Consider the following 12243-nt stretch of genomic DNA (forward strand, 5'->3'; position numbering starts at 1 on the left):
ATGAGTTCCACCTGAACCGTCCCCGACCGCAGCCAGTTTTGGTTCAGGGGGAGCCCGAGTACGAGGTGGAGCACACTCTGGACTCACGATACCGCAGGTCATAGACTGGAAGGGGTATGGGCCCGAGGACCGTTCCTGGGAACCAGCGGCCAACATCCACGCGCCTGCCTGCCTGCCTCCGTGATTTCCATGCGGCGTACCCCAGCAAGCCGGGTCCGGACCCTCGGTTGAGGGGGGGGCTGGGAGGGGGGATGGTGGGATGGCCTGGGAATCTGCTTCGCCCTTGATGGACAGCCTCCATACCCTCGACCTAGTGAGGCAAGGAAGAAGGGCTACCCCTATGCTATCCATATAATCAGTTATCAGTAATCAATATATTCATATATGCTCACACATAATCAGGGCTTACAGTATTTTATAATCCATTTTGAATCAAAGGGAAGTTGTGCCTTAGCTAACTGCATACTGCTTGAAACAGCAAAATTAGGAGCCGACCTTTCCCCTACAAACATCCGTGTACCCTGGACAAGGGGAAGACGTGAATCAGAGATTCTGGTACAAAATCCCCTCAGATACGGGCTAAATTAATCCACAGAACAGGAAGAGCAAAACCACAAAATCTCCAAACTCCCTGTCCTGTCATAACTAGGGGAGAGGTTAGACAGAGTGTCACTGCAAGCAACGGAAAGCAGAACTAGAACTCAGTGCTTGACCAGTGCTTGACCAGGAGCTGGTAGCATGGCAAGAAGCTTGCTAATTGGCTAATTTTCGCTGGCAGTATCGTGACTGCCTCATGGTTGTCTCATGATCTATGATTTGCTGTGATCTGCTCAGGTATAAAGACCTCTGGATTTCTGTCAATCAGGGTCCCAGTTCCTTTCGGAAGAGATTCCAAACTGGGTCCTTATTGCCTGGCAATAAACTTCACCTTCTTATTCTCCATTGCTGAGTCTGCCTGATCCTTATTTAACACCAAGCGAGTACCTGCTTACGTTCACGTGCCACCCGAACCTGTTGTCAAATCCCTCCAGGTCTAATACGTCCTCATTATCCAAAGTTATCCATTCACACAGCCAACAAAAGAAAGATGCCTCGTAATAATTTTTTTAATCTGGCTGGGAGAAGCCGCCTCTCTCTTTTGCATCCGTCAAAATTTAATATTTAATCCTAGGCTTCTTCCCCAGCCAGATAAATTTGGAAATTCATTTTCGCCATGTACCAAATTGCTTTGTTCCACTTATAATGGGGTCTGAAATAGAAACAGCCATTTCGGAAGCACGCTCATTTTAATAGCTGCGATTCTGCCCATCAAAGATAGTTTCATTCTGGTCCAAATTTCTAGGTCTTGCTTTATCTCATTCCATATCTTTTCGTAATTGTCTTTATAAAGATTTATGTTTTTTATCGTAAGCCAAATACCCGAAAACTTTACCTTTTTTGCTGTCATTATTCCTGTTTTCGATTGTAACTCTCCTATTTCTTTACTGTCCATGTTTTTTGTTAATAATTTCGTTTTACTCTTATTAAGTTTAAACCCTGCTAGATGCCCGTATTCCTCTATATTTTCTACTGCTTCCACTGCACTAGTTGTTGGTTGTTCTAACGTCAATACTACATCACCCGCGAAGGCTTTATACTTATACTCTTTGGAACCAATTCCAAGGCCCTTTATTTCTTTTGTTTCTTCTATCTTTTTCAGCAAGACCTCTAATGTTATTATAAATAATAGTGGCGATAATGGACACCCCTGCCTCGTCCCCTTTGTTATCTCAATTCTTTCCGTAAGAAGGTTATTGATGATTAATCTGGCATATTGTTCCGAGTAGATAGACTTAATTCCTTTCATAAATTTCGTTCCCATATCCATAATTTCTAAATTTCTTTTCATGAAGTACCAAGACACCTTATCGAATGCCTTCTTGGCATCCAAAAACATTAACACCGCTTGTTTATCCCTTCTGGCATCCAAAATTTAAATTATATCAATGATGTTTCTAACATTATCCTTTAATTGTCTGCCAGGCAGGAAACCAGTTTGATTCTTCCCAATCTCCTTTCCTAACATTTGTTTAAACTGATTGGCTAATATACTAGCAAATAGTTTATAGTCATTGTTTAGGAGTGAGATTGGCCTGTAGTTTTTAACTCGAGTCACGTCTGTGTCTGATTTAGGAAGCAAGGTGATATGTGCTTCTTTCCAAGTCTCTGGAATTTTATTTCCTCCTAAAATGCTGTTCATCACTTCCGCCAATGGGGCAGACAGTTGTTCCAAACATTTCTTATAGTATTTGGCTGTCAAGCCATCTGGGCCTGGTGCCTTACCAATTACTGCTTGTTTTATTGCAATTTTAACTTCTTCTATTTTCATGCTGGCATTAAGTTGGTTTTTCTTCTCCTTAGAAATTTCCTTCAATCTGTTCTGTTCCACATATTCTTCTATTTTTCTTTCATCCTCCTTTTCTTTTCTAATTGTTTATAATATCTTTGAAAATTTTTCCTTATTTCATCTGGGTTTCCGACTGTTTTCCCTTCGACCGTAAGTTTCGTTATTGTATTCTGTTTTTGTCTCTTCCTTAATTGCCAGGCAAGCAATTTTCCTGCCTTATTCGCAAACTCAAAGTTCCTTGGGTTTAAAAATTTAATTTTCCATTCTATCTCTTGATTTATCAATATCGAAAATTGTGTTTGTAACATTTTTATATATATTTTTTAGCTTTGTTATCTTTGGGATTGTTTGCCAAATTCTTTTCATTGCTTATTATTTGTTTTAGTATCTCCTCCTTTTTGCTCTCTTAATCTTTTCTGGAATGCATTCTGCTGTATCCAGAATCCTCTTATTACCGCCTTTGATGCGTCCCACACTGTGTTAGTAGCCACTCCTTTGTTCAGGCTGAGCTCAAAATAGTCTTTCAATGTTTTTTGTGCCTTTTCCAGTATTACTTGATTGTCCAGTAAACCATCATTCATCCTCCCCCTGAATGTAGCCTCTTCTTTCCCTTTCATTTCCCTTTTTATTGCATTATGGTCCAAAATAGTTTTGGGGAAAATTTCTATTTTTGTTACTCTTGTTACCGATTCTCTGGAAGTCCAAATATAATCAGTTCTTCCGGCACTCTGGTTTGGCTCAGAGAAGCGACTAAATTGTTTTTCTAGTGGGTGCTTCAGCCTCCAAATGTCTATCAGGTCATTGTTTTCTACCAAAGTAAAAAGCGTTTGGGGCAGCTTCCCTTGGTTTGGTATCCTTTTTCTTTCTGTTCTGTCCATTTCTAGGGAGACTACCCCATTAAAGTCTCCCATTAATATTATTCTTTGATCCATAAATTCAAGTAGTTTCTCCTCTAATTCTTTATAAAAGTCCGCTTTATTATCATTTGGGGCATAAATTGTTAGAGGGGGATTTTCCACTGGTGGCAAATGACAGAGACTGTGACTCTATGAGACAGGTGTAAAACCAAACTAAAGAAGGACTTTATTTCAAAACAGCAAAGCTTATGGGTGTTTTTCCCGCAGGCAGAGTTCAAACTGCAGCTTTTCTCCTTTTGTAGCCATGGCCAGCTGCACTCAAATCAGCCCAGAGCTTACAGAAACTGTTCTTAAAGGTACAAACATGTTTCTGTGCAGAATGATTCTTTCCCAACACCCCCTCTCATTCAAACAGAAACAGTACTTTAAACATATGCAGAACATATTTATACATCATACACAACAATTCCTAATTTTGTCACTAGTTGTGCATGTTTCTCAAAAGTTAGTGCTTTCGTAAATATATCAGCCACATTTTGCATACTCTCACAGTATTTTAGCATTATCAGGTTTTGCTTCACATTTTCAGTCACATTTTGATACTTAATTTCTAAATGTTTGGATTTATTTTTAAACTGCTCAGACCCAGCCAAAGTTATTACAGCTTGATTGTCTTCCCATATTTGAACTGGATAATCACATTGTATATCTAAATCACTGAGGATTTGAACATAAAATTTTATTTCATTACACAACTCCGATAAAGCACAGTATTCAGCCTCTGTTGAAGATGTGGACACGATTCCTTGCTTTTTGGACTTCCAACCTATCAAGGAATCCCCAAATTGAAACACCATACCAGAAATGGATTTTCTATCAGGCAGGTTGGCCCAATCGCTGTCAACGTAACACTGCAATTTTGTAGACCCTGAAGATGGTAATCTTAAACAATAATCAAGTGTATGTTTTAAATACCGGAAAATACGTTTTAAACCCTTCCAGGCATTTTCTGTGGGACAGCTTGCTAGTCTGCTCAGTATTCCAACTGCATAACTCAAATCTGGTCTGCTCCACAATGAAATGTATAGTGAACTTCCAACTATTGAATTGTACATTTCAGGATTCACTGGTTCTGTGCATTCTCCTTCTTGAAAAAACCTATTTCCATTGGGGTTTTTACTCCCTTGCTATTTTGCATATTGTTTCTTTCAAGTAACTTCATTATTTTATCTCTTTGACTCAACAAAAAACTTCCATCGTTTGTCCTTTGAATTTCTAGACCAAGATAATTTTTTACTGGACCCAAATCTCTTACTTTAAATTCCTTTCTTAGTTGTTCTGCAAATTTTTCCACTTGCTTGTCATTTTTTGTAGAAAAAAGCAAATCATCAACACAAGACAAACATATTTCTTGTTTATCGCCCTTTCCTTTAGTGTACAAGCAGTTATCAGCTAAGCTTCTTTTAAAGCCAAGATTTTTTAAAGCATTATCAAGACACTCATTCCAATTTCTAGCTGATTGTTTGAGCCCATAAATTGCTTTGTGTAACCTATATACAGAACTCTGTTCGCCTGCCTCAAATCCTGGTGCTTGATTCATAAAAAATTCTTCTTGCAGATTTGCATTAAGATAAGCTGTTTCAATATCAAAATGGCTTACTTTAAACCCACGTTGTGATGCAACAGTTAGCAATAAACGTACACTTTTGCTCCTTGCAGTAGGAGAAAAGGTTTCATCAAAACTTTCACCTTTTCTTTGCGTAAAGCCTCGTGCTACCAGCCTAGCTTTGTACTTAACAGTACCATCTGCCAAGTGTTTTATTTTATACACCCATCTGCAGTCCACTGCTTTTTTTCCTTTTGGCAATGGCTCAATAGTAAACACATTATGTTCTGCCAAAGATTTAATTTCTGCTCTCATTGCATTTTTCCACATTACTATTTCCTGGTGTGGTAACTTTAAAACCTCATAATCACAAGGTTCTTTCTTCACATCAACAGTTTTAACTTCTTGTATAGTAAACCTTTCTGGAGGTACCCCCTTATTGCTTCTTTGTGATCTTCTAACTTGAACACTTTCCCCCTCTGAACTACCTTCCCCTTCTAATTCATCTTGCTCAGGAGAAATTGGTTCAGCTTTAGGAGATTGTGTACTGGGACCCTCATCCCCTGATTCCTCATCACTATCACTTTCAGAACTTTCTTTAATTTGTGGCTTTTCTTCCTCAGATTTCACAAATTTATCTGTATCATCTGAAGATAAAACAACTTCTGAATTTCCATGTAAACGAGCCCAACCATCTTTCTCACAAAACTCTGCATGTCTTGATATCACAACTTTGCCACGCCCTAGTGCAAAACGATACCCTTCTTTGTCCTTTTGGGATGTGAACCCAAGCCCAACAACCAAAAGTTTTAACATGGTCCAAAAAAGGTTTTTTCCCCTAAAGCAAAAAATGAGGGGTATTGTTTATGGTAGAATGAAACAATCTGTTTGTATGTAATTAGCTCGGATAACTGCTTCCCCCCAAAACTTCCTGGACAAGCCAGAATCACATAACATAGAATCTGGCATTGTTTGCAAAGACCTTATCTTATGTTCTGCAACTGAATTTTCTTCAGGCAAAAAGGACACGATTTACGGTGACTAATACCATGTTTTTTCAACCATATCTGGAGGGCTTCAGACATGAACTCACCTTCACGGTCACTCTGCAGTTGGGTAACTTTGTAGGGAAACTGCCTTTCTATATAGTTGACCCAATTTTTAATCAGTTGACCAGTTTCACTTTTGTGTTTTAACAAGTATACCCAAGTATACCGGCTATAATCATCCACAAGAACCAGAAAAAACTTTGCTCCTCCCTCAGATTCTGCAAATGGCCCACAAAGGTCTGAGTGTACTAAAGCAAATGGCTTATTGCTAATTCTATTACTTTCAGGATAAGATCCCCGCTTACTTTTAGACGCCTTGCAGGTATTGCAGTCCAGAAAAACTGAACATTTTTCATTTTAATTCCCTTACTTAATTCTGGCATTTTTGCAATACTGCAGAAATTGGCATGCCCCAAACGACGATGCCACAGATGCTGGCACTCATCATGCAAGGCTCTATTACAGGCTTTAACTCATGCCCCAGACTCACTTATTAGCTGGTCTTTCAAAACAAACAAACCATTTTTAGTGACGCTGTAACCACTTTTCCAGCTTTCTCTATTTTACAACCTGAACCAGAGAAGGTTACCTTAAACTCCTGCTTAACAAGACTTGCAACTGAAAGCAAATTATTTTCTAAACTTGGTACACATAAAACATTGGTAAATTTGGTGCTTAAACAGTTAATATTCACACTACCCTTTCCGGCTGACTCATGCACTGTTCCATCAGCTAGTACTACATTTACAGTTTTACAAGGTTGCTTTTCTACAAGGGCTTGTGCAGACTTAACAAAAATGTTTGTCGCTGCCGAGTCTAAAACCCAGTCCTGTCCAACATTGTGACTGGTGCCTCGAACTGCTGCAGAAACATACTGGACTTGACTCTTCCTGTCTCCTCACTTCCCAGCAAACACAGGCCACCCTTTTCTTGTGTTTTCTCCCACAGACACAATGCACTGACGTACTAAATGCTTTGTTGACCCACAACGATAGCATCTTCTGACTGTGAAAGCTGCTTCCTCTGTGTGGTCAACAACCTCTTTAGGTTGCCGCTCCTCATCAGTTGCATATCTTTTACTGGACCGCCTCCCATTTCCGGAGTTACGGTGAGGGGTTGTCGCCTTCCTCTCATGGCATCTTTCCTCCTCATCAAGCAAACGCCCAGTTAAGAAATGCATTGTTAATTGGCTTTCTGGAATTGCCTCCAGAGTCATCACTAAATTATCCCATGACTCAGGAAGTGAAGACAGCACAATATAAACCTTTCTCTGCTCAGAAGAATGTTCCCCAAGTTCATTTAACTGTGAAAATAAATCACACATTCTTTGAAGGTTTTTTGAAACACATTCACCCTCACTTAGTCTGGCTCGGTACAGAGCTCTCATTAGAGTAATTTTGCTACCAGCAGTGTCTCTAATGTGTATTGCTCTCAGTGCTTTGCAAATCTCACTTGCTGTTTCAAGGTCTTGCACATGAGATAATTGAGACTTCTCTAAACTCAAAATTAGATTGACATAGGCTTTGTCCTCCAGCCTTTGGTCTGCTTCATCTACTTCTTCATCCTCATCTTTTACAGGAGGGTTAACAATAACAGTCCAACACTGTTCTTTCTTTAAAAATGCCTGCATCTGTAAACTCCATGACATATAATTGGTCTCTCCCAGTTTCTCTACTGGAAAACATGAAGCTCCCCCTTGAGCTCCAGCTCCAAGTCCAGCCATGGCTCCACCCAGCTTTCAGCTTTCCACTCAGTCTTTACTCACACATGGCTTGAAGAATTGTTCAGCTCCTGGTCTCAAACAGACACTCTCTGCAGACGCCTTCACACAGCCAGCTGTTTGAGAAACGCTGAGTTACTTCCAGTCTCTGGGTTCTTTTCACACTCTGTCTCTGCCCACTCAGGACTGGGCCCATAAGCTGTTAGAGGGGGATTTTCCACTGGTGGCAAATGACAGAGACTGTGACTCTATGAGACAGGTGTAAAACCAAACTAAAGAAGGACTTTATTTCAAAACAGGAAAGCTTATGGGTGTTTTTCCCGCAGACAGAGTTCAAACTGCAGCTTTTCTCCTTTTGTAGCCATGGCCAGCTTCACCCAATCAGCCCAGAGCTTACAGAAACTGTTCTTAAAGGTACAAACATGTTTCTGTGCAGAATGATTCTTTCCCAACATAAATTCCCACTATGATCAGTTTTTCACCCTGTGTTACCATTTCAGCTGCTATAATTCTTCCTTTATCATCTTTGAAAATTTGGCGTGATTCATATTTTTCCTTTATATACAAAGCCCCCCCCTTTTCTTGCTATCATCTGCTGAAATGTATTCCTTACCCAATCTTTTATTTTTAAGAATTCTTTCATGTTTTTTCGCAACATGTGTTTCCTGTATACAGGTTACATCTAAATTCTGTTTTAATGATATATGTTCAATTTTATCATGTTTAATTTTGTTATTTAAACCATTCACATTCCATGAGATTATTTTCAACCCCATTGTTATCAACAGTTTACCGGTAATACAAAGTCTTTATATCTTTAGGTGTGATGGCCTGGGATTCCGATTCAGAGGATGAACCAGAGGAATCCCAGCCTGCACAGGAGTCCCCGCCTCCAGGGCCGGCTGAACTGGGGCAAGGCCTAGATGCTGAAGAGCCTGCACCTGTGGCAGAGCACCAGGAGCTGGCCCCAGGTGAAACCCTTCAGGCCCCAGAGGGGCTTGAGGACTCAGTGGCTACAGGTGAGCCTCCTCCAGGGCCCAGTAACCCTTCGGCCTCTCCTGATCTGCAGAGGCTTAGGGCAGAGAGGCGAAGGGAACTGGTTGCTCCCAGGAGGAGTGCTCGCCTTAAGGCCAGAGGAGGCGGGGCTCCTGGGGGCCGGGACCGCCCCTGGCCTTAGAAGAGGATAAAAGCCCAGTCAGCCCGGTCCCAGGTTGCGGGAGCAACGTTGTTGTTGGCTTTGGACCTACCTGTGTTCCTGATCCCTGCTCGGCCTCCTGTTCCTGACCATCCGGTGTTCCTGTACCCTGCTCGGCCTCCTGTTCCAGCGTTCCTGTTCCCCGCCCGGCTCTCCGCCTCGGACCTCGCCCCTCTTCGTGTGGACTCAGACTACGCTCACGGTACCTTTCCCCCGGGTCCAGCACATTAGGTTTCTTTCTTCTTCTTCCAGTGGCGTATCATCATCTTTCTTCCCCAGTTCTTTTCCATATCTTCTTATGAATTTTCCCATCTCTTGGAGGGATTTGATCTTACATTTATTATCCTTGTAGAAAAAGGATACCCCCTCCGGAAACTCCCACTTGTACCATATTTCATTTTTCCTTAGGATTTTTTTTTTAAATAATTTTTATTAACAGACCAATCAAATCACATTAATTCCAAATTACAGAGCCAAATTTTAAATTTTTGTTGGGGGTACCCATATTTCAAGTTCCGAAAGGGATCCAATCATCTTGTTGCTGCTGCTTTGATATCCACAATTCTGTCCAAATGATGTTCACAATTCTGTCCAATCCTTTCTTGTTGTTTTCCACATCTCTTCATGTTATTTTCATATATTTTTCCTTTCTCTTTGTGGCCTCTGATAGTCTCTGCAAGCGAGTTGAAGACAAATGTTTTTGTAATCCTGTGTGGGTTTTTCCATTCATCCAAGAGTCATATTCAGACGGCTGCCGCCTTTCATCACTTCCATAGAGAAAACAATTTTACCGTCCGTTCGTTAATCTTCACAGGCCTGTCACTCCCTTTCTCGATCTTCCAAGGAGGTTCTGCCAGGAGTCCAATATGATAACAACCATAGCTTCCTCCTCCTTGATCATCAATCTTTCGACAAAACCTGCCAACATGGCGACTCTCTTTTTATAGCTGCATCATTCCAAGAGCCCTTAAGCCAAGCCTTTGGTTAATAATTCATTTCCACACAGTTTTTTTAATCATCCTGCTTATAGTCAATTGTGCAACGGTTCTTTCTTGGGGAGGGGTTGTTAGGTAATCACATAGAGAAAAAAAGAAAAGCCCCCCCCCTTCCAGTCCCGTTCCAACATACCGACCCTTTGATGTATCTTCTTGGTTTATTGTCCTGTTGAATCCAACCCGTCGCTCTACTTCACAGAGGTCACTTCAATTAGCAGTCTTAACTCTCATTCTTCACTTGAAATATGTGCATTTGCTTCTCTCTAATTGTTTGTTTTGAGCTCCTGCAACCAGTTCGCGTGATCAGAGACAGCGTCAGGGAGAGCCGTCTCCCACGGGTGCTGTACGCCTAGTGCCTTCACCCCCTTCTTTCGAACTCGGGGGTGATTTATGGCAACAGCAGGCGAGGCAGGTAACAAGGGAGGCTGCATACTCCCATATCAGCCTCTTAATTACCCTGTGTGAGACGGAGAGATGGTATTATTGGCCATCTTCCAATGCGCCCCTGGCGGTCCCCCCATTCCCCCCCCCCTTAGGATTAGGGTAATGTCTCTGTATTCTTCTCGTCGTTTCAAAAAACTTTTCGGTGTTTCCTTGCAAATTATGATGAATTTATTATTTATGCATAACCTCTTTTTTCGGTTCGTTCTTAAAATCAAATCTTTCATATCTCTCGAATTCAGAAATACAAGGCGAATTTGTGGGGGTGGGGGCACTAGGCACAAAGCCCTCCTGTGGGATTTTCGGCACTCCTTGACGCCGTCCCTGATTCGCGCCGCTGCTTGCAATGATCTTTAAAAGAAACAATTTGGACAAGATTAATTGCACATACATCAAGGAAAAAGGGGAGTAAAGACTGCTGACAGAAGAGATCTCTGATAACAAGACAACAATAAAATACGAGAAGATACGTCAAGAAACGGTATGATAAATGACTGAAGGGGGAGGGGGAGAAAAACCTGCCTTTCCCTTTTCTATGTGATTTAACAAGAATCCCCCTCCACTAATGAGTCAGAAATTAAGGACTTAAGCTGTGGAGTTAAGGCTGTGTGGAGATAAACTTTCGATCCAAAGCAATGTTTCAAGAGGAAGCTGGAAAGCTAAGAGTTTTGGAGTGACGCAATCAGGAAAAAATGCCGTCGCCATTTTGTGAGGCATTGTGGAAGCTCTTGGGTCTGGGAGGAGTAAGAGAGAAATAGAGTTGTTTACATATCGTGAATCAACTTCTCGGTGGGACTTAAGAGCGACAAATGCCAAAATTTACGATGGAAAGAGTGACGTTATCTACAAAGGAGATATATGGAAACCATCTGGACTTAGTGGAGGAACGGGAAATCCACACAGGAATATAACACTTGCTATCGGCTTAAGGAGACTAACAGAAGAGATCGTAAAGGAAAAAGAGAAATTATACGAACAAGATATGATGTGGCAACACCAAGATAAGACTGGATAGAATTATGAACTTTGTTTGGACTGATTGGGACTGATTTGGACATTAACGCAGTAATAAGAAGATGATCTAAATCCCCCTTTGGATCTTGAAGTATGGGTTCCCCCAACAAAATTTTAAAATTTGGCTTTGTAATTTGGAATTTATATGATGTGATTTAATTTGATGTGATTGGCCAGTTAATAAAAATTATTAAAAAAACCCAAACAGAAATACAAGGCAATCACCAGGAAGTTTTTTTACCTCTTTCCGCCTTATATTTAATCCTGAAAGCCTTGTCTATTGTTTTTCCAACTTGTTCTTCATCCATTTCCAACCAAGTTGCTATTTCCTTTGTCAGTCTTTCCTTTATATTTTTCTCCTTCTTGCTCTATTACGCCTCTGAAGCAGAGATTTAATTCCTTTTGTTTCATTTCCATAAAGGCAAGAGAATCCATAGTTTCTTCATGCATTTTTGCTAATTCGGCAATCTGATTTTATTCCCCCCCCCCCCGGTAGTAATGTTGCGACACACACCCCTTCCTCACCTGTCCTACAATCCAGTGGGACCCGGCTAAAAGAGGGAAGGTAGTGCCACAACATTTACTTTTTTCAGGACAGAACACAACAAAAGGGTAGTTGCTGCCACCACTCCCTTGTCTGGGGATAGCCCAGAAGATTAACCCAAGGGAGAAGGTTACTCTCCCTGGTTACTGGCTACCCCCACCCTGCAATTGCTTCCACAAAATGCAGGCAGAAATTCAACAGGTTCCACAAATTGCAGGCAGGAATTCACAGGTTCAGTAGGAGGCTAAGTGGTCAGACTTTGGATTCAGACTTTCCCCCAGAAAGTCACACAGAACAAATAGGAAAATCCTCTTTTTAAAATTTATTTAAAAAACAAGATTAAACATACTTAAAAGTAGGCACATCTCTTATATACTTCAGACAGGAAAATAACAACATTGTAAAGCATCATTAGCTAATCGTACTTACAAAACGA

General features: G+C 41.0%; 1 protein-coding gene across 1 annotated transcript; it reads right to left on the reverse strand.

Annotated features, from left to right (window-relative positions):
• Positions 1-5832: 5832 nt before the first annotated feature.
• On the reverse strand, positions 5833-7801 carry LOC309333171 (uncharacterized protein; the record flags this gene model as incomplete). Its single annotated transcript, XM_081846571.1, has 2 exons — positions 6993-7801; positions 5833-6247 (listed from the first exon to the last, which is right to left on the reverse strand). Exons 1-2 carry the CDS (start codon positions 7619-7621, stop codon positions 5833-5835), a joined length of 1044 nt encoding a protein of 347 aa, XP_081702697.1. The 5' UTR covers positions 7622-7801.
• Positions 7802-12243: the final 4442 nt, after the last annotated feature.

The sequence above is a fragment of the Podarcis erhardii genome, assembly GCF_964252035.2.
Source record: "Podarcis erhardii genome assembly, chromosome: W".
NCBI classification, from domain to species: Eukaryota; Metazoa; Chordata; class Lepidosauria; order Squamata; family Lacertidae; genus Podarcis; species Podarcis erhardii.